This window comes from Bacillus rossius, chromosome 2, assembly GCF_032445375.1.
Source record: "Bacillus rossius redtenbacheri isolate Brsri chromosome 2, Brsri_v3, whole genome shotgun sequence".
In the NCBI taxonomy this organism is placed as follows: domain Eukaryota; kingdom Metazoa; phylum Arthropoda; class Insecta; order Phasmatodea; family Bacillidae; genus Bacillus; species Bacillus rossius.
Genome location: NC_086331.1, coordinates 3,484,950 through 3,509,054, shown reverse-complemented (window position 1 = coordinate 3,509,054; position 24,105 = coordinate 3,484,950). Strand labels below are relative to the sequence as shown.

The 24,105-nt window shown below is 36.1% G+C and overlaps 1 protein-coding gene across 16 annotated transcripts in view; it reads right to left on the bottom strand.

Moving 5' to 3' along the window:
* The window catches only part of LOC134529035 (forkhead box protein P1-like), a 565,106-nt gene that overhangs the window by 65,101 nt on the left and 475,900 nt on the right, over nucleotides 1–24,105 (bottom strand). For 14 of the 16 annotated variants that reach the window (XM_063362713.1, XM_063362717.1, XM_063362720.1 and 11 more), the window contains exons 5-7: nucleotides 20,203–20,434; nucleotides 15,227–15,331; nucleotides 2,197–2,362 (exon numbers count right to left, since the gene is read on the bottom strand). In XM_063362713.1, coding sequence (XP_063218783.1) covers nucleotides 2,197–2,362; nucleotides 15,227–15,331; nucleotides 20,203–20,434 — 503 coding nt within the window. The remainder of the gene's footprint in view (nucleotides 1–2,196; nucleotides 2,363–15,226; nucleotides 15,332–20,202; nucleotides 20,435–24,105) is intronic. The other 2 variants (XM_063362715.1, XM_063362716.1) reach the window with 2 other exon arrangements.

The following is a 24,105-nucleotide window of genomic DNA, read 5'->3' as shown; positions in this document are numbered from 1 at the left end:
TCTGCACTAAGCAGTTACTACAAAATTACCTGCGTCTACCATGGCCACTTATGGTTGGCAACCCATGAGCAATGACCAAATTTTTTTTTGGTGTTTCAAGAGATTATACCTATTATATTTGAGCCTAGAGTATGAGGTCAATGTTTTTTTGCAATAGGTGTGATGTGATTTTCAGTATGTTAATAAACTCAAAATGAATTTTGACAGTATGGTTATGCTTCCCCTAAATAATAAAAGAAGAAGCAAAGGAAAAAGAAATAAATGTCATTATAAATAAAATTGCCAACACAGAGTGACATTAGACTATTGGCTTTAATATGTAATTGGTCTGTTTTAGCGAAAGAAGTTTCAATTTTTTAGTATGATTTGTAAAACTGGCCAGCACAAACATTACATAAACTACACTGAAAGGTAAAAAGGTTAAAAAAATTCATATATTGTGTAATTGAGGTATTAAGGTTAATTTGTATGCCGTTTATCATATCTATGCAACACATGTAGACTTAAGATTATTGATTTAAAAGTTGAATGTGTTTTAATTTCATTGTAAATAAATATATTTGAAGTAGTTGTTATTTGTTTATTTTAGAAACAACTTAAGTCAATAGTGTGTATTAATTAAAAAGGGCAACTTACAACTGTTGATTTTGTAACAGGGTAAAAAAAATTTAAATATGATCAAGAATACATAAAAAAGAATAAAAAAGTTCATGCAACAATAAAAAATGTATCAATATTTTTTACGTCCTGAAAAATTAGGGTTATGCGACTTATGTTGTATCTAAAATAAGCTATTCAAACGTATATTTATATAATAATTTAATAATAATTTATCTCTCCCACAGATACTGTTCTTTATATATCTACTATACAAAAATATAATTGTGTCTATAAATATACACACATACACGAATGCATGTTTATTAGAGACTAAATCCTTAAATTTACACCACCAAATACTTTCATTGGCCTCTCCTAAAGAATTACCTCTTTTGACCAAACCCTCTCTACCATAACACAACATTGAGCCTTCCATTCAACTGGGACACAAACATAATTTTAAAAATTTCCTTAAATAAATTAATAAATTCAAGCTCAAAATCTCATCACTATGGGGTCATTACAGATTACAAGGTGGTGACAATACTAGAGTATTGATGGAAAGAATTGGTGGGGACAACCGGAGTACCCCGAATAAACCCACTGGCTTACAGCAATGCCCACCACGTTTACCACTTGCAATGAATCTGGATGTGACCCCACCAGGGCTTGAACTTGGAATGTTTTGGTGGGAGGCAAGTGATCTGATCACTCACCCAACAAGGCCCCATCACTTCCCAGAGATCAATTAAGCACTCAATAATATTAAAAAAGCATGTTTGAAGTCTATGCGTACAAAAATCCTCACAGATTTACACATAACCATCAATTATACCAAGTTGATTCACAGTGCCCTAAAAAAGGTATTAATACACAAAAATTATTTATAAATAAGTAATTTTTCTCCTGTTTATGTGAAAAAATTTAAATTCCTTGTCAATAATAGTTAAAAGAAAATAATACAAATATTAGAGAAGTTAATACACAGCAAAAAAAAATGTTAAAAAAGTAACATAATTATGGTCCCTTTATGTTTGTATGGATTATATTTAGATTTACATGATTAGTTTTAAAAATAATATATATTGAAAATTCATTTGGTTTTGTCCAAAAACCAGGTTTTTGTTAAATATTTTATATAAATATTACCAGTGGGTGGAACTCTGTAATATACCACAAATCCCTGTGTAAGATTTTCAGGTTTTAGTTTGTTACATTTATTTAGCACTTAAACCTTGTATTCAATAATATTTCATCATATTAAAGAAACCTTCACATACTTAAAATTTGAAATTCTATGGCCTGTCGTGGTATAATAGGGTTTTATTGCATACTAAAGATTACGCAGCTAGTTCAACATTAACTTAAATAGTGAAGATGCAAAAAATCTAATCTACTAAACATTAAGAAGGAAACTGTAATAATAATTCTGTCAAATGGTTTTCGAAACAGGTGGAGTCAAACTAACTCTCATAAACGAAGCACATAAAGCAGTTTTTATTCATGCTAAATATGTAAGATTTTATAACCGGGTTGCACTTAGAACTTGAGCTTGCCCTGTGACGACAGACTCTCTCGCCGCGAAACGCCACTCACTGCAGGAATGACGGGAAGTCGTCGCAAATCGCTTCGCAGCCGGGCCACTTGCACACCCCGTGGCCGTAGAGCGGGTGCATCCTCGAGTCTGCCGTGCTGTCCTCCTGGTGACTCGCCACGCCGTTGACACCATCGCGCCTGCCCAGTCCCATCGAGCTCAGCAGCCCTGCAAGCACGTGCAACCACTCGTGGTCGGGCCGACACACTTGCAGACTTGTCACAAGGTTTGTTACATGACCACATTTACTTTCAACATTGATTATATCTGAATACCCCGAGGTTGTACTTGCCATTGTGCATTTGAACAGCAATAAATCTTAATTTTCCTCAGAAACATGATTGTGTAGTATCCGTGACAGTGGTGACGCAATTGTTAATTTGAAATAAATGCAATGTGTACCCGTTAATGATGAACATACGTTCTACCATTAAATTGTTTTTTTTTTGTATTGGTGTCCATTTTGTTTGATTACATCACACAAATTAATATTTTCCTAGACCGGCAAAAACTAAATTTAAAATTAAGTAGCAAATGTCAAAACAGAGATATGAACAACGGCATTGGTTACCGCTAATAATTTAATTTTTTTAACAATAACTAAACATTTTATTGATTTTATGTCAATGCCCGTCTAAAAAATGATCACTTAGTTTCAAGGTCAAGCAGTGTCAAGGTGGTAGATAGTACCGATTTTCGCTCTGCATTGAAGGAGGCATATTCAATATTCAGCTTTAAGAAATAATTTAATTTTTCAATCCTGATGTTGGCTGCAATTAGTACAATCTACCACTTCAACGCGGCTCAAGAAAGTTTAAAATTACAATTTTATTATCATTTCAAATTCAAACAACTGAATACCTACTAAAAAAGATTCCACAGGTAGTCGGTGAAACAAAACATATGTTCATGACCACTAGATCCATTTAATTTTTTATAGAACTCAAAACTCAATTACATGATCGTGCAATTTATTATAAACTGCATTTATAAATCATTTTCACTTTTGATTACTGATTGTAAAGCTGTGTGTAAGAATACTCACAATCTATAAGGCATTAACATCTATGAGAACAAGATAAGGAACAATTGATGATATCAACTTAACAATTAATAGAAATCTGATGTTCTGAAGGGAGTTTTACCTTTAAGCTCATTATTTTATATTTTTGTAGAACACTAATATTTGTAGTAGCCATGAGGCAACAAGATGATAAGCAGCCAAAATAAGTACTGGCATACTGACTACCATGATGGTCTGGTGACTGGCTGGCATCCAACCAAAGTACTGCAGTCTTTCGTGTTGGGTCTGACATGAATGTTCCGACCTGTTGAAATACTTCACAAGAGTCAATATAACTCCAATATAGCCCGCTGAAAAACACTGCTCTGGGATTTGCATTGCAACTCAAATTATTACTCATGCAAACCCAGTAAGCTGGCAGTTCTTAACTTTAAGCAATAACTCTTTATAGAGCTAAGCCATAATTTAAAAAGAAAACTTTCTCTCAGGCTGTAACAATAATTATGCTCCCAAAGCAATAAGGCAAAACATACATTAGGTGGCTTATCGCTCAACTGGTAGCTGCTGTTGGGTAGCACCGCATGTTATTTATATCTAAGTTTACTTAATTCCTTATAAAACCCAAAGCATTATGCACCCACCATGTTTGGTAACTAAGGTATTAGGGGCCCAGCACAGCATACAGCAGACACACACAGAGTGACCTATATTGTATAGTATACCCATGTTTGAATTACGTTTCGATCTACAGTTGCAGGCACTGACTGGCAGTCGGGTGGGCGGCGACAGTAGTCCCCGAACATCAGCAGTGCATTCACACCTCGTCACCTCCGCCCAGATGCCAATAAACCAACGATGCAGATCACAATGTCCTAGCCGTTGCGTGGTAGACTCTTCTACCGGACCACCCTTTCATCCTGCACAACTGAGCCGGGGGGTTTCCGGTGAGTCTACTCCGGTTTCAACCGGCCCACCTCGCTAGTCCCTGCCCCGCTGGATTCCCAAATACTTTACCACAGCCTGCAACAGAGCTCGGAAATTACATTTTTTTTTTGCTCAACAATGCATTAGACATAGTTTTTGAATCTTGGTGAAGTAAACATTTGTGAATCGGAGTGGTCGCAAAACAAGTTTGTTGCCTACGTGAAATAAGCTATTTCCTTCAGAAAGTTACACACTGAAACCTGTTGGCAGATATTATATTGCAACGAGATAGAAAAATTTGGCAGTGCAAGAAATAGCAGGAGCACGGGACGTGAAGGATGTGGGAAAAGCAAGAATGTCCAGAGAATGGGAACAGGAAAATGACGGAGTTGAAGCACACACGACCGAGGAGGAGATGGGAAGAGCAGATAGTTGAAGGAGTGCAGGAGAGAGGAAAAGACTAAAACAGAGTGAAGGAGGATAGAGTGATCTAGAGACAGTTTGGTGGCCCGACCACGGGCTGGAAGGAACGATGATGATGAAAATTATAACAAAAATATGTTTAAGTAGGTTAAAACTTAATATTGTGTGGAAAAAAACTTAATAAACCACAATAGCAGGACTGATTCTCCTAAGTCACTGCGGCCAAACGAAGCGTAGAATGCACACTATCCTTGACTACGCGTTTGCAAACCCTTATGATAAGGCATACAGGCTTGAGATACACTTAGACCCAGCTACCAAACCCAGATCCATCCCATTCATCCATACACAACAATTTAATGTTTGGTTACGGAAAGAAATTAAATTTCTACTTTACCAATTACTACAACTACTACAAAATGACAGGAGTAAATAACATTATAACACAATAACAGCCTACTTATTTACTACTTAACTTCAAAACTTTTTAATAGTAATGAAGTAAGTTCAGCAACAATCTGATTTTAATCTAAAAAATTTTTACTTGCTGTTTACTTACAGCATGCTTTAATATTCTTAGCACTTTTTTACCAGTCAATAATTTTATATTTTTCAGGAATTTTGTTGATCCAAATGTTTCCACAATGTTAATGACCATACCTATCAATATAATACTACTATCATTCTTGCCTGCGGTGAAGAAGTAACTACAGTATTACTTAGTGCCACTGCTAGAACTTGGCTATCACTGATTTCAGAGATTCTGAAATTCATATACAGCTACGTATCCATTACCAATTATTACTGAGAGTACCTACTGCATTTATTGCATATTTCTATTTCATGTTATTTGTAAAAAAAAGTTTTCATTTATTTTAATTTTTTTCCCATAAATGTTTAAAAACAATCAAAACCTATTCAAATAGATAAGAAGTTTCCTTTTCGCACATCATAATCATAGCTTAGTATTGAATTAAGCCTGTAAAACAAAATTGAGACTAAACAAAATGATTAAGTATATAGACCTATATAACTTAAGTTTTTAAACTAAGTAAAATTGTTTTCTTTGTAGATTGAGCCAGTATAAGTACACTTAAACTTCTGAATGCTTCAAATGTTGTGCACACTTTCGTAGTTTTTTTTTTTTTGAGAGAATAGATTAACAAATCTAGATTTCAGGAAAAATGTTACAGCATCAATGGAAATAAACAAATAAAACAGAATATTCAGTATCACCTGCAGTGATAACATTCACAACCACTTCCTTCAGTTTCACAAACGTGGCTGGTCGCATGATGAGAAAAATTCTCACATGCTAAACACACGCCATCAGAGAACTGTCTCAAGGTCAACACTGCATCATTCATCGCAACCAAATTGGGTGTTGACCAATGTAAGTCGAAAGCTCAGCTAGACGAGGGATCAAGGCTGCTTTGACAAATCTTCAAAAATAAGAGCATATGTTTTACTATGAGAGAAATGCTCACAGCACGACCAATGATGGGTTAAGTGGCTAATGTTAAGGCAATACTTATTTATATTATATAACCTAACCTAAATAGCCGTTTCCACTATTCTGCAATTTTTTAATTGTTGTAGCCTACCTAACCTAACCAAAATCCACACTAAATGGCTATTGTTAAGGAAATACTTAAACTATACAACCTAACCCAAACAGCTGCTTACACTATTTTTCAGTATTTTAATTGTTGTACCTAACCTAACCAAAATCCACAATATTTTACAGTATTTTAAATAAACCTAACCTAACCTAACCTAACTTCAACAGCTGTTAAAAGGTAAACTACTGGCAAACTAATTCCAATGTCGCAATGCAGTTTTACAAAATAGTTAAAAAAAATTGTCAGGAATATTTAAAAAATCATTTATGGATTTAATAAGGTTTTTTTTCGGAAGCACCCCTCTCTAAGATTACTTTTTTTTTAAACCGCTCACGGCTATAGGGAATCACCCTATGCTTAAATAAATAAGATGTGTCAATAAAAATAGTTTACTAATTATAATAGCAATATATCTAAAGTCAATAAAAACGTCATACCCTAAAATAGTGGTTAGATTCCGTCATTCTTGCGAGTTTATAAACAATAATTTAAACGCTGACAACACAAACATGCCTACAGTTATTCTTGTGAAAAACCATGTGATATTTTAAATAAAATGTGTTTTCAGTTTCTAAAACTGAAAACAACCACATGCATATACTATGTTAGCCGAAAAATATCACCAAAATTTAACGACATTTCAATAAGGCGGCACAAGACATCCTGAAGGCACTTTATTTAAAATAAAATGTATCTTCAAACATCCCGAACAGGCTACGGTTCCATAATAAACATAACCTATATAATACAAACGTCCCTCAAACTGGTACATCAGAACATCACATGACAAAAACAAATAAAAAAAACCTACGACTACGAAACAGCGAACCGTGTACCACTAGAGTTGTATATGAACATAGAGAGAGAGAGATTCAAGGTACGACCCGTGTCAATACATAGGACACACTGTAGGCAAAAAAAAAAAACTATTTCGCTTAAGCACGTGATTTCAAAACCCGAGACCAAATGTGATGATTTGATGGTTCCCAGATTAATACATTTTGTTTAATTTATTTTTGGTGTTGTAAAGCATAATTTCTATTTACTATGAACTTTCGAATGAGAGTGCCATGATGTCATTTTTTTGCTACACCGAAAGACCGAAAATACCAAAATATCACCAAATTCGATTCCTTGCTGCACTTGTCTCACTAGCAAACACTCAAGACATGTGAATCAACAGGTTTACTTTACGTTATTTCTTATGTAAGATTAGACAACTGACCGCGAATCATGTATACATTGTATCTTTTAAGCCCGTTCTATAATTACAAGGAAATGTAAAAACGGAAACGCATCCGGAGCAGCAAGATATTTTCGTTTCACTTTACACTGCACGGAACCATAAAAAAAAAAAACTCAACTAATGAGACTGAACATTATGGTTACGAAAAATTAATTTCAGTTAAAAAAAAAAAAAGCAGAGAACAAAATATGGTCATGAATTACATGTTTAACAAAAATAATTCACAAAGTAATGATAGATTTAGATTTTTGTGCTTAAAACAATTTGTTCACATATTTAAAACATAAACAAACATGGCTTCACCGCAGCCAAAAATTATGTTTCTATTGGTCGCATGGAGTAATGTAAATTAAAGCACTAATCTGTACGAGAAAGTCTTCATGTGTGACATTATAGTTTCTCGATTCCATGAGATCAGTTTCCATTTAGTTAGTTCGTCTCCATTTTCGTGTCATTGTCAAGCCAGAGACTTTTCTTCTCTTGGAAACTTCGTCATCGCACTGACGTGTCAAGTAATTGTATTGGATTCAAGCTCTAGAAAGGTGCGACCTTAATCCAACCATCGTGTACAGACTCTCTCAGGTGCATATGTAATCCTAGTGTAATTTGTGTAATTTTAAATAGTCAGTGTTGTCATCATAGAGGATTTTCCGTGTACTACGTGACAGACTTAAAGTGACAATATAACTGTAACCACGTATCGCCACCCACAGACCTTTACACCACCTCACCACAGGACATTTAAATCCGCATACCGACCATAGTCGTAACTGTAACAATATTGTTCTACAAGTACGTAGAGCCGTGCTGAATCACCGAAACGCAACAGGCTGAGTGCTGTAGTAGCACCATGTAAAGGGTACATTTGTGTAATAAAACACCATTTTTTTTAGTTTTCCTGTTTCATTCAATCACTGCGGATCCAGCCACGTGGCCAGAAACCCGCCCTAAGACCTCACTGGGTATAAAAACTAATCATTTTCACCACGAGACAGTCCATACAATGGCAATATCTTAGTAGAGCTGACTTTTCTCATGGTCATTACGTAAGACTCATCCGCTTAACATTTTCAGTGATGATGTTTTGAGCATTGGTGGGGATCGTCGAATTGAAGTCAATGAAAGCTGTAACTCCGAAAGTAATAGACCGATTTGCATGGTTTTAAACTTTAAGTTGCTCGTGATTGAGTACTGAGTGGTGCTAGTTGAGTGGAATAACTATAGAGTTACTAACTTTAATTTTAAAGCCATTAATCGCAAAATATCTTAGCGAAAACAGGTTATGTTGAAGAAAAGAAAGAAAAAAAGAGCAATTGCCTGAACAGGAGCATTAAAAATTTCAGAGAAGTGCCGTAGGTACTGAATGAGGCAAAACGTAGCCGAGAGAAATGAGCCAGTGGGGCAAAACGAGCCCCCGGAAGAGGCACGAAATTTGCGCTCGAGCAAGCCTCAGCGTCTACTCGCGAGAAGCGACAGGGATTGCAGAACATTGTTTGGTAATGGACGTGGATATGCTCTCGGATGATTCTGGTGTTAATATGGAGTAATTTTTTGGTGGATTGCCAAATGTTCTGTAAATCACCATTTTTTCTATAAGTGGCGATTACAAAGCAAATATGAGATAAACGTAATGGAATGACTTTCCAAAATATCGTTTGTGAGCTAAATTTTACCCGAATAAATTATACATGTATTCATGGATGACAAAACTGCTTATGAAGCTGTAATTCACTCGTTTCCTGCAGTTATTTGTATTTGTTTGTAAACACATCATGATCACGGCTATCTAGTAGTTTAATACATACAATAATCTATTTCCATTAAAGCATTTCGTTTTGGACAAATTGTCTTGAATTTTCTTGGATTTTTTAAGCATTTATAATCGCTTAAGAGTTTTCGCGTGTGTCCTGAAAACGAATTTTTTTTTTAATTTTTTAAAAATTGATTTTAAGTCATAATGGGTTAAATGAAAGAAAATTGCAGTATAAAATATTCACTACACCAACACAATTATTACTTTTAGTTCGTCAAGAAGCAGTTTTAAAGCAGTTTTTGTCCTTGGGAAATTAAAAGGATTTTCTAACCATATAAATAACATTTTTATATTTTTGTAACTGAAAACAGTTAATGTAATGTACTTGAACTTTGTAAGAAATATCTTTTAATAAACACTTTCAATGTTCGTGAAATATTTGAAGTTATATTACACGTTTCGCTGAGTTTAACATAGAATACAATTTATTAAATACTGTTAAAGTGTAATGTGTGATTTAATTACCTTTATGTATGTATTGTTTAAAATAACCACAAACATTATTTTTTACTACTGAAAAATTGACATCTTAATTATAACTTTCACTGCACATTATTTTGTTGTATTTAGCCTACAGCTACACATTTTACATAAGATCACATTTCTGCAACAAAATTTTTTTTTATTACTGTTGCAGATAATTTTGCAATCACGTAATGTTTATCTTAAAATAATTTCTCCCTGAACTAATATTTAAATAGTAAAAGTATGTCATTATGCTGTATGACTTATTTTTAAAAGATAATTCTTTAGTATCTTCCGCCAATAAATGCCCGCGCGCGCGTCTGGACTGGTGTCTCCATCTAGGTCGTATTAAAGGAACTACGAACTAGATTCGAGCGGTGCCGATGGCCTGGTAGCGGCTTTAGCAACTAACCTTCATTCTCCGTCCGCTTAGTTAAGCTCACAGTGGTCTGCGAACTACCAGCGCTAGTAGTAGTTAAGCCCATCATTGAAATTGTTTTAAATAGGTGTTTCGTATAATTTATGATATTATTACTAATTCCGTCTCAGCTTTTAAATTTTTTTTTTCCCAGATAACTATTTGTTTTCATTTGTTTGGGTGCTTGGTAAATGATTAATCAGTACCAATTCCTTAATTTTATTTCCCCAATTTGTTAGTTAGGTTGAAGTGATGTTTAAGGAGTATGTTTAACATATTGTGAAGTAGTGATGTGGCGCAGTGGTCAAAGTGCATGGCCTGGTAATCTGTTGGCTCTGGAATCGACAGGTAATCACAGGTAGAGTTCCATTTTCACATTCCGAACCCCTGTCTTGGCTTTGAACTTACCGTAGACCTCCCACGTTTCGACCGTTAACGAGTGAATTTTCCCGTATGGCGTAAGGGAGTACGCAGTCTGTTCATTAGCTACTTCAACCGGAATGTTGATCACACGGACAGTTTTCAAGTTGCCCAGAGCTAGTTCGATGTCTTCACGTTTGACTCACCGTTAGCAGTGTGGATCTGGGATGTCCAGCCAGTAGCTCTGATGATTCTTTCACAGTTGACGTTAACTTTACAAAAAAATTTGTTGTCCGTAAAGTCGGTTTACGGACGATAGTTTAACGTGACAACGTCATAACAAAACATTGATGAAATGATTGCATACTTTTAAGAATAAAATTGAATCATTTTTACTGAATTATCACTATTTTGTATGGATACAAAGAAGGAGTGAAATGAAATCTACAATTTAATTGATAAATTTACTTTTATTTGCACTCATTAATTCAAATATGTTTATTACTTTAACAAAGAGATTATTTTAACTATAACTTTTATACATGTTTGCTATTTAACTTCTTTCAATCTGTGTTATTCTGTTAAGGATAGGACGATGCTAGGAAAAGTAGGAAACGAATGGGAGTGTTTAAAGTTTAATGTGCCTCGAAAAAGTGAAATCGATGGTTTTTTCCAATCGAGTGGAAGAGAGATAGATGCGGCGCAAGCGTACAATGAGCGTAACGGGACACAGTGTAACGGGACAATGTGCGTTACGGGACACTTTTTCGTGCGTGCAGCCGGAGTTCATCGATTTATTATCCGTTGTCACGTCAAAAAACATGTTTTACGCCTGTTCACCTGGACAACAATCAGCTCGTCGTCTTGAAGACCGAGTGTCTCGTCCACAGCGAGTGGCTTGGTGCGACACTTCACTCGGAGCGAGTTGATACGCGGCGTTGGTTTGCGCGTTTCCTTGGCGACAGGTTGGAAAACCGCGACGTTTCATAAGCGTAAGCTACTTTTAGGGCCACACGACACTTAACCCGGTCTTGCACTCACAGCACGAGCGACAGCGCACCAAAGCCATCGCGTTGCACTCGTCCGCTCACCCCGCGAGCTGGGGGCGAACTGTGACCACTGAGCCATGGCCCTGACATGAGAAGCCTTCTTTTCACAGACGAGAGAGCCAAACGCTCGATCGTGCATCCTCGGTTTTTTTTTTGTTCATTGTAACTCATGATAACTAATGGTCAATTAGGTTAGGTTAGCTACATTATAAATACTTTAAAACTTTGTGGACGGTTGATTTGGTTAGGATAGCTACATTAAAGATACTGTGAAATCATGTAAACGGTTTCCTAGCCCTGGATAGCTACATATTAAAAAGTTATTTTCTAAGCAACCATAAAATGATTTTACAGTATTTTTAACGTAGCTATACTTACCTAATATAACCAACCATCCACAATGTTTAAAAGTATTTATAATGTAGCTAACCTATCCTAATCGACCGCAAAATTTAATGTCACACCGGTTTATACAATGAGATAGAACGGAAAAAAAAGCGAGCATGAAATTCGGGGAACTTCGGGTGTGGCTCTCTCGTCTGTGAAATGAAGAATTCCCCCCTGACTTGACAATGATTTGAAACATTTCTCTGAAACATTTCAACATTACTAACAAATTCGGAAATTTTTTTAAGGCTTTAGTATAGATTAGGCATTTACCAAGCACACAAACGAATGAAAAAAAAGTAATCTGAAAAAAAAATAGATACGGAATCATGACTAATATATTTTAAACGAAACTCCCATTTAACACAAAGTTAATGATGGGTTAAACTACTACTAGCGCCGTTAGTTCGCAGGCCGCCGTGAGCTTTACTAAGTCGAAGAGACACGCCAAGGTAAAAGGATAGGCAGTTCTATCTATATGACCGTGACCTGAAGCGTCCAGTTGTGCCACGGGTGAAATCTTAAGGAGAAAACACACAAATGATTTAAGGTAAACTTATGAATATTGAGTGTCTTAAAATATGATTAAACGTTTGATTTTGTTAAATTTAACAGTGTTCACGCCAGAATAATGGCATGTAGCGACGTTTCTCAATCTGGATTTCCAGGTAATGCTATTTCGTTGGTCTCAGAGGAATCTTGCGCCAGTAATTGTTACTATATTACAGAACAACTAATAAACAGTCAATTTAGTGCATTCAGTTTTGAACGAAAAACTGAAACTATCCTCAGTGGCAGGCCTATACCAAGGGGCCTATAACTCCTTTAGCTTTGGAGACGAAAACAAAAACATTTAGCTTTGGAGACGAAAACAAAAACATTTAGCTTTGGAGACGAAAACAAAAACATTCACGCGGCATGTTCATCCACGTACTTACAAACACATATCACGGTTATGTGTCTGAAAGAAACTGACGAAACGTTTTTGTTGGCCTTGCTTACTTTTTTTTTTCAAAGGAAATTCATTCTTGATTACTTCTGGTTTTTGTGATTTAAATAATCTACAGAGAGAAGAAAAACAGCACAAATTGTGCCACATTGTGCGTTTGATACGCTAAACCAGTTCGGTAAAACACGTATTGAATTTGCGGTTAGCAGTCATTACGAATTAAGATACATAATGAGAAAGTGCAAAAACAGACGAATCGAGAGCCATCTTATAAAAGAATTTTATTTATTTTTGGCTAAACAAGAACTGACTTTTCGACGTCATGATGTGTCTACTTTGTCACTTAACAAAAGCAATTATAAAGAGTTTCTTAATGAATTGGTTGAATATGATAATGAGCTCAAAATTCACCTTGCGAACTCAACAGTTTTCTTAGGTTTATCGAGTGACATCCAGGATGACATTCTGTTTTCTCTGTCAAACTTACTGATACGTGACATAAAAAAAAAAGAAATATCGGAATCACCTTTTGTGGAACTAATTTTTGATGAGACAACCGGCATAGCAGTCAAATCACAATTATCGTCAGTATTACACTGTGTTACAAGAAATGGGGATTTTAAGGAAAGATTATTAAAGTTCGTGGACATCAGTAATGATAGAAAAGCTAACGGTCTTTACTAACATGCCTTTAAATTTTTAGAAGACTTTAAATGTGTCGATAAGTTAGTAGCGCAGACCTAAGATGGAGTTACAGTAATGGCTGGAGAGCATGGTGTGTGTAATGTAGTTCTGTGGTCAAGATATTTTTGTTCACTGTTACACCCACAAGCTAAATCTGGTTCTTTCGTAGTCTATAAAGGTTACACAAAACAGTGGAACTTATTTTTCATATCTCTAACAGTTTTTGGCATATATATATTTTTTTGGGCAAATCAACAAAGAGGAGGCAGACTTTTGATACAGATGTGAAAATAAATGTTTCTCGCACTTGCTACAACTTGCTGAATTTACAGAGTAAGCTTGCATGAACTGTGTACGAACACAATGAACATATAGCTCCAATGATAGAAATTGCTGATGGGTGGGAACCCGAAACATTATGTTCTGTCCGTGGTCTTTTAACACACGTGACATATTTTGATTCTAATTTCTTTCTGGTCATATTTTCGTACGTTTTCCTGCATTTTGATTCGATTATACAAATCCTCCAAGTCAAAATCAGCGACATAAATTTCTGCGTGAAGAAGGTTTAAAACTTTAAAAGCTTTCTGAACGATTAAAGAAATGATTTCGACCGAGTGTGGGACAATTTTCACTCATGGTGTGAAAATGCTCCTCCAAAAGCAAAACGCCGAGTAGATTCTTTCTCAGGCGACGAGAGGATGGTTATTTACAAAATACTTTTTTTTTTTTTAAATTGCGGGTGCCATTATTGTGCACATAACTCAGGGATATTTCCAAGTACCCAAGCTCAAATTTGTAAGCTTGTTGGATAGCAAACTTTTACTTCAGCACGCACAGAAATTTCCAGAAGAAGCTTTATTGTATATCTTAAGTGAAACTACGGTAACTTGTTGATCTACCGAGCTTAAGAAGTGAGTTTCACATTTTATTCACGGACTGTGACATGCACAAAAATTACTACATCAGATCTTCACTTATATTTGACAGCATTGGAAATATGTGACGTATTTTCAGAAATATCAGAACGTGCACAGTTCATCTTGACAGTGACAGCTACAAGTGCTTCAGTTGCGAGATCATTTTCAGCTCTAAAGAGGATTAAAGACACTCGGAACAGCCAGCGTCAGGAAAGAATGTCTGTCCATGTGCTGCTCAGGGTAAAAAAAAAGTCGCGGATCATCTTTCAATGATGATGCGATTCACATCTTCGCAACTAAAAACCGAAGAATTGAGCTGAAATATAAAATTTAAGGCAAGGAGTACATATTTTTTTTTATTAGATCCTTGATTAATTTATAAGTATTTCCCCATGTTTGGTGTGTTAATACATTATGTACTAGAAATCGGGTATCACACAAACATTAATATTTAAATAATATTACAAGTATTTTTATTATCAGATTAATGTAAGTCAATCATAATTATTTCAATGAAATAATTTATTAATTAAAAACAAATTTTCTACCAGTATTATAGTCAATATTCAGTTACCAAAAACTTAAATAGCTAAAAAATTTTAACTTGAAATTAAAATTTAGCCCTGCTAATTATTGGGGTTAACGGTTTTGTTACGTCCCCTCATGTGAACCACTGAATTTCAAGTTTCGACAAAAGCCACTATCTACAACAATTGAGAAGAAAAAAGAAAGAAAGACATGCAATTACCATTGAGTCCAGCGATCCCTTTGTGAGGTACAGGGTTATGGTGAGGGTCAATACCCTCAGTTGGCAATTCTTTCCAAGGACTATGTACATCACTTGCGGACACTCCTGGAACAAATGAGCTGCATGAGCACGGGCGGCGCAGGACACTGAGAGAGAGAGAGAGAGCGAGAGAGAGAGGAGTCGGGTTGAAGAAGGCACTTCAGTGGGTGTCAGGCCCGCGACTGTTCCAAGAGCAGCTCTGAGGGAACGTGGGCCGTGTCAGTTGGAGTTCGGCTCGCGACAGAGAACGCGCGGTGAGACCGAGTCGCGCAGACCGAGCCCGGCCGTGTTGAGGTGTCGGCAGAGGAAAGGCAGTCACGGGGTCAGGGCGTGGGAGATGGATCGAGATGGGAGGTTCTGCTGCACTCTACACGCGACACCACATTGCCTTCTGACACCCACCTCAGTGCAGACTTCAACTCCACGCCACACTGCCGAGGCTGATACTGACACTGGCGAACACATGCAGGGATGTGGGACAGGCGGAGAGGGGGGGTTGCGGAACCAGGCGGGAAGGAAACATACCTTCAACACGTCCAGGCCGGTGGGTCTTGTCTCCTCTTCAGCCAACAACTACAGTCGTGTCTCTGGTCACGTGACTACACTTCTGGCATGACTGCAGTCAAACACGTGTTCGTTCTTCCTTCGACTAGTGTCTCAGCGACAGATAGTTTGCACTTTTTCTCGTGGCCTGTACAACCCAGTTGGGAATTGACGTGTGCAACAAAACTATTGTGAATTTGTATTCTCTTGCTCTACACATGCTGGGGAAAAACAAGTGCTCTCGAGATGATAGCTTAGAGCGGGTCGCTGATGATTCCATTTGCCATCCCAAAGTTCCCGTGAAAGTCGGCGAACTTTGTAGCCACGTCTCGGCAGCCTTCGTGTTGGTCTTGTTCAATTCTTGATAGCAGTTTGACTGGCTCGCTCAACTCCTGTCTGTTTGGAGAGCAGGGAAAAGTCATTACCCGGCAACTGTCCATTGTTTGCTTTCGTCCCCTTGGTGAGTCCTCTCCTCGGCCTTCACAAACACAGTCCTGCGTGCTCTGCCCCGCGGCCATGTTTATTCATTCCACACAAACCGGTGCGCTCAGTCATTAACAATTTTTTCAAATGACTTAATCCATATTAATGAACCCTATCAGTTTAAAGAACCTCCACTACACATCACAATTACTGTGTGAATTTTTCCAAGCTTAATTGCAGGATCGTTGTAAATTTCAGCCCACCTCATGAAACACACCAATTTTTGATACCTCATAAAAATAGAATATCTTGATTTCTTGGTCATAATATAAACATTTTAGCTTTTGGTGACTTCAACGTGAGTTTTATGAGTTCCAAACACTGAAATCATTTAAAACAGAATTGCCTAGTATGGATTTAACTGCTAAAATACAACAAAGCTTTTTTCTTTCCATATTGAGTGTTCATGAAAATGAAGCGCTAAAGGGTCTTTAGAAAGAACTAGCTACGAATATTTGTTTGGTCTTGCCGTCGTAGATATTTCTTTTGAGGTATGTTACTTACTACCACAATTTCTTAGGCTTATAGCACTATTAAAATAAATCATTATTCTCAGAACGATTTTTTAAACTATTGAATTTGCTTCCCAAAATAATTTTTTAAACTTGTTTGTGACTTGATCTCACAAACTGAATTAATATCATAAATACAATTTCATGTGTAAAACAGTTTTATTTTTCTATGAAACGCACGTTACTGGGCCATTATTCTTCACGTGACTTGTAAAATAAAATGAACCATGTTCTGCCAATCTGCTAAGAAAATTCTGAACACAAGAAGTTTTGTGGTTTCATTTTATAAGCATTTTTAAGGCTTACTTTCGCTTCTTCACCAATATTTTTAGCGAAATAAAAACAATAAAGGTTTTTTTTGGCATTTATTCTTGTTATTTTACGAATTTTAATTTTATTCATGAGTTGTGTTATTGCTGTTTCCCATACCTATATTAATTCTGAAATGTCTGAAGTTACAAGATCTTATAACTTTTCTTCAATAAAATCGAACATTATTAAAGTACCATAAATATTTAACAATAGCTAACATGCGTATATGTTTTTTCTTGTATTTGTACTTATCTTCCAAAAAGTTGATTTTTCCTTTAAAATTTTTGCAATAAACAATTCAGTTTACTCATACAGACATTTCATGAGATACTGACTTCTTGTTTTGTGTAGGTTCAGAAAATATTTGATATATTAATGATTTATTAAATTTCACCATGTGGTTAACATTGCAGATGATATCATTAGTACATATTTGCTGATGAAACACTATTAGCCTACGTGAAATTTATATTTCCAATAAAAATATAAACATTCTTGTTCCAACCAATATTTTTGTAGTAGATTTCAACCAATATTACAACGTAAAAGTTTGTATTCATGCTGTGGTGGTAATTTAAGAGGTTGAGAAAATATTTGTCACGCCAGCAAACAAACAACTTTCTTGGGTAATGATTATGTTTTAAACATGTATTTAAGTTTACTGTTTCATTCGTATATGTTTTAAACAAGTTCTTTATATTATTACTGCGATTTTGGTATTTCTTAATCGACATTTTTTTAATATTTACGAACAAAGAAAGATAGTAAGTTATTTGTGGACATTTCGCAAGTAACTTTGTTCCTTAAAGCAACAGTAGTTTTGGTAGACGCAATTTTTATTGCAGATTGATGCAAATGAGATTTGAAATTTTTTATTTTATTTTAATCACTTTATTTTTATTTCATGTTTCTTGAAGATGTGATCATATATGCAGACTATTGTTTAAAAATACGAACAATGCGCGGTTAAATAATATAATAGTTGATATTTTCTTTGGATGAGTTTCAAGGATTCAAATTATTAAGAATCTATTTGAAAATGTAAGCTCAATCATTATTAAAGACAAATTTTCATCGAAATTTTTAGTCGTTCTATTTCCATCGGTTAATTTTAAGCAATGTTTAAGAAATTTTAAATTTTCTATAAACAAAAACAGTCTGCAGGTGAGAAATATTCCTTTAATCCTCTTGACGTTCACTTTCATGAGTCTGGTTTGTTGAAATAAAATCGCGTGACACACCAAATCTGAAATAGTATTTTCTTGTACATTTACTGTTTATATTTTTTAATTTAATGCATTTCACTTGTGTCTAATCAGTTGGGTATTCATAGTAAATTGGTAGCTTATATTTGCATAGTAATGAATTATTTTATCACACCATAAAATTTACTTATTCTTTTGATTAGTTTAGATCCTTTTATAAATAAATTTACGGTACTTAATAAACGAGATTATTTGAACTTTCAAAATATCCTTTCAAAGTATTGTTTCTTGAAAAATAATCAAGCAGCAACAGTAATAATCAGGATAGTTACCAATTTTCTTCTGTAATAGATATTTCTAAGTGCCTCTATCAGTAGTGAATCTTCTGGGAGCCTCTCATAATAGTTTATTTTCACATTTACATCTTCAAAATTAAGATTCCAGATACACACAAGAAGCCAAGAAAATGGGCCACGTTCATTGCAGTTGTTCGACAAATGCGTTTTAAAAAGATTGGCACTTTTCCAAAATGTTTTAAAATTGTTATATATCATACACTTTTCTGTAATGTAAAACATTACCGACAATTAAATATAAGAGAAATTACCTCGTTGACAAAGTTAATTTTCTCTAAGTACTTGCAAATACAGCATTTAGATTTTTGAATACCATACGTGACTACTGTCACTTCATTTTACTTAAACAAAGCTACCAAACTCACGCCATATTTGCAGCTTATGGAAAGATGTTGTTTAAATACAAAAATCAAGAAAAGTATATTCTTCAATAACAATAATTTTTCAGAGCATTTTTTACTCCCAGTAAATTAATATGATACTAAAGTCAATCAGCTATTGATCTTGCATAGAGTTTCAGTCGTTTTCGTTTGTGAGTCAATTTTGCTTCAACGTATTCGACTCGTCATAACTCATTGGAAATGTTGCTTGAGAGGGCATCACGGTGTTGTGGCTATTAGTTCTTATAACTGCATTATGATATTAGATAAAATACATGGTATATTTTTCACTCAAAACTTCGAAGCAAACTGATTATTTTAAGTCGTTATATTTTTGTAATCTATTAAAAATTCATAAGCACACAAAAATAGATTTGATGTTTAAATGAGCCTTGTTAAACTTTGAAACATAAAATTTTCTAATAGTTTAATTGTTATCATCAAATATTCCACCAATTAATAATTCCATGAGTAGACAACTTAAAACAGCTCTTTTAACTGTATGGGTTCAAGCCACATGTAAGATGACATACCTACGTATGACCAGTTGCAAAAGTTTTATTAAAAAATGAATAAATTGCACTTTTGGCGCTATAAGAATCTTGATACATAATTTAAGAATAATTAAATTTAAATTTGCTTGTATATCACTGCGTAAATAACATAAACAATTAACAGTGTATTTATTTTATGGTAACTAGCACATTTAGTTACTATACGCTTTCCATTTCTTATATCAGCCATTTTTTTTTCTTCATTTCAGTGCATGTTTTGACCGACGAATCATCAGCGAAATAATTTTAATTGCTTTATCTTTGATGCCAAAAAAAGAAAGTAATTTGCGGACGTTATTTCAGAACATTTTTTCTTGTTCACGGGTAACTGACTCACCGCCCAGTTATGAAACATTTTGACACGTGACTTTGCAGACGATCTTGGGATGGATTTTCCATCGATAAGAGCATCTAGGCCTGCTTATCAGTCTGTCACGCCATGGCTGCATCTCAGGTAGCGCACTTGAAGCGCAGGTCGCGGTTTAATGGAGCTCGGTGACTCGGTGTCGTCAAATGCGCCCTCAGCCGTCCCCACCAGAGCTGCCCCTGTACCGGTCACTGCGCGGGGTGGGGGGAAGGGCGGAGCGCCTACCTGCGCCGGCCTGCGCCTGCTGCAGCACGTACTGGCGCTGCACCATCTGCAGCTGCTGCATCAGCTGCTGCTGCTGCAGGGCGAGCTGCTGCAGCGGCCCGCCCGCCTTCTTCTTGTCGCCCGTCTGCAGCAGGTGCGTCTGCTGGATCACGTTCAGCTGCAGCTGCTCCTGCAGCTGCTGTATGGCCTGCTCGAGCTGCTTGCGCCCTAGCTCGGCCAGCTGCTGCTGTTGCTGGAACAGGCACCGCGCTCCGCAACACCTGCTTCGCCTTCGCCTTCACCCATTCGCCCATTCACACACCACCTGCTTTCCTCACGTTTCACAGCATCTCATTCCCCACTGTCTCCACTGTTTGCTTTCAGATTATTTCCTTTTTTTACTGTGAGTTATATATATAAGTAGAGACCTGACAAATTCGCGGGTTCATTACGTGCTATGCTATAATTCAAATAATTATACCTTAGTGCTGCTTCTGCCATTGGTTCTCTGTTAATCTGGAGGACTGAGGGCCAATTAGAGACCCTCACTCATAGAAGTGTCGAATCACAGGCCACCCAGTCGAGACGACTCACAAGTCAACAGCCAATGAACAGTTGGCATTTGCCCGAGTGTGTAGAGGATATATGAGTCTATCCTAAAGGTCATTGAACCCGCGAATTTTTCCGGTCTCTATATATAAGATATTGAGGGGGGAGGGATAAACACCAAAATCCCCCCCCCCCTGCTTCTCAAACGATAAATTTATTTTTCAACTCTATCTCGAGCTGAGATTAGATTATCACGTGGTTTACCTTCCGGAATCGTAAAACTTTATGTTTGTAGAGTAAAATTAATAAATCTCTTAATATTAGTTTCATACATATCCGGGAAAACCCGGAGTTTTAGCGGGGGTAAAAAATTTTTTGATATTAATGTTTGGTATGACAAAATAAAATAATTTCAGGTAATCTCCTACATAAAATACGGTTAATTCGAAACTGTTAACCACATCATTACATGTTTTCATTTCATGCTAGGATTGAAATACCTATACGTTAGACTTAAAAGTTTTTTAAACATTTAGTGGACACTTATTGACTTGATAACCACTAATTTTAAACAACTAATTGTAGCTATATTAATAATCACCGAAAACACAGACTTACAGAAGTTCAATAACTAAGTATATTTACACCTTAAAGGGTGTTTGGCCCTATGATTTAATTTACTTTAAAATACTAAGTCATAGTTTGCAGTGAAACTTTCGTTTGATATTTTATGGCTGACAAGACGTCAACATTCGTGGCTAGGAGCAATTATTATGATAGTTGAAGTCAAGCGCAATAAACATTCTTTTTCCTCCCAGCGATAACAAACTGGAGTTTCTTTGTGAATATTAGATCACGCAGAAGGGAAAAAAAAGTTAAGGATGATAAGGCATATGTCTTGCTACACCAAAAATTTGAATAGATAAATTAAAAAAATCAAAGCAAAAACATCAAGATGGCGGGGACTCATTCCCCTTAATCTTCGAACTTCGTTGTTTTGTACTGCTTCAGTAACTGTACCATTCGGTAGGATTATTTTCGTGAATGGAACGGAAATCGCATGGAACGGAAATGTGTAACTACCGTGCTGCCATCTGTGGCGGATGGCGCGCACCAAAGTTCACAAAGACAAAGGGAAAATTTAAAGTATTAACTTTTTAATGAATTTCAACAAGATGAGCAGTATTTTAATAAAATTCCTCGTCGAAAATCAGGTCCAAAACCTGTGTTTAGTGGTTTTTCAGACTTTTCCGCTTTTATCGGAGCCGTTTTATTATACCGCTTAACCTTTCTCTCTGCAAATCGAATGATTCGATAATCACCGTAGCTGCCCCGGCAGCGAATTCTAGTGGTGCGTGAGAAAACAACGTGTGAGTCACCCCAGGAAATATAGTTAAAGACACAATTTTCGTAGGTGTACTAACAACGCTCGGTATTATTTTAAGGAATTCTACGTTAAATTTCGTGTCCGAGTTCCATATTAAAAGTTTAATAGAAACATGACAACACAATAATTTGCTCGTTACTGAGGTTACATGTTTACAAATCACTCGCGAGTACTGGAAGACTCACATTATTTTGTATTTAATTTAATTTAGTGAATACTAAACAACTTTGGAAAGTTATTCTAAAAATTCACATTCAACAAACATGTTTCTTCACCCCCCTCCAAATTAATTAAAAGAAAACTAGTTAAAACCTTGTGGCGACTGCGATGTTATTTTTAATAACCTACACAACTAGAAAACTTCCCTACTGGCAAATAAATGTAATTTGTATTCAATCTGCCCAGCATACCTACTAGAAATTCAACATTATATTATGGTAGTTCCAACTATGAGCGCTTGTGCTAAAGTGAAGAAATTGCGTAAAGCTACAATCCTTTTAAAATATAATAAATATCTTAAGACTGGAACAGGCTGAATATGTCTGTTTTATAGTATTTCTTTCAATACAAAATTTTCTCCTGCGTTTAGAGTAGTTCCCCTTTAAGAACAAAGAATATCCTTATAATAAATAAGTCATGTAACTGCCTTGTCTGATGTCCTTAATAATTATTTAGCGCGTGGGTTTTGAAGTAAAAAACTGTTTATTTCCCCTAAGTATTTACTCTTCAGTTAATCTTTGTTTTTTTCCTCGGCTTCATTAATTTTTTTAACAATGAGTCATTCTTTTGGAAGTAAGTACTCATCTGTTTATTTTCTTAACATTCAACTACAAAGAAGGAACAGGAGTCAGAAGAAAATGTAAAGAATACCTCGGTTTCAGTGGGGAAAAAAAGAAAATAACAAAAGAATGCAACGCAAACTGCGACTGATTCCTTAGTAACCTTTTTAAGGCTAAACGTTTATGAAAAGGTAAAAAAAAAAGCAGGAAGCAAGAGGGTTGAAGCCACACGGCATCTAACTATAAATGGTTAACACGTCCAATAAGAAGAGGCCCAACATGATTGGCCAGCACAGAAGCCAATAGCAGGAAAGCCCTACCCTGATTGGCTGATAACTGGGTCAATAGAAAGAGAAGTAAAGATCCTGAAAGTATACAAGTATAGAAACTTATCGCCTACTCTCTTTCAGCAATATTGCAGGCAAGGCGCCAAATAGCCCTGTTACAGCCACGGTAAAAACCCTGACCTAAAGTGTATAGTCGAACAGGGTTTGCCATTGGACGCATGCGTAGTCCAACCGCGCCTAGCTTGCTGCATGCCCACTGAACTTACAGGGCTAATGATGGCGTACCGGACATGGAAAAAACAACTACTCGCTCTCAGTTTATTTCTCGACCCTGACGATGCATGATGCAAAGCATAGGGGAAGCCTTCTTTTCACAGACGAGAGAGCCACACGCCCGATCGTGCATCTTCGTTTTTTTTGTTCATTGTTAATAAATATGGCGGTGTTGATAAAAGGAAAGACCATAAACAAGGCAACGGTATTTATTTGTACGCCACCATATTTTTTTTCGTTTGCCGTGTGTCCGTGAATGTTTATTTTGGACAACTCATGATAACTAATAGTTAGAGACCCGTGAATTTCGCGGATTCAATGACTTCCAGGATAGACTCCAATATCCTCTACACACTCGGGCAAATGCCAACTGTTCATTGGCTGCTGACTTGTGAGTCGTCTCGACTGGGTGGCCTGTGATTCGACATTTATATGAGTGAGGGTCTCTAATTGGCCCTCAGTCCTCCAGATTAACAGTGAACCAATGGCAGAAGCAGCACTAAGGTATAATTATTTGAATTTTAGCATAACACGAAATGAATCCGCGAAATTCACGGGTCTCTACTAATAGTCAATTAGGTTAGGTTAGAAACATTATAAATATTTTAAAACATTGCGGACGAATGATTTGGTTAGAATAGCTACATTA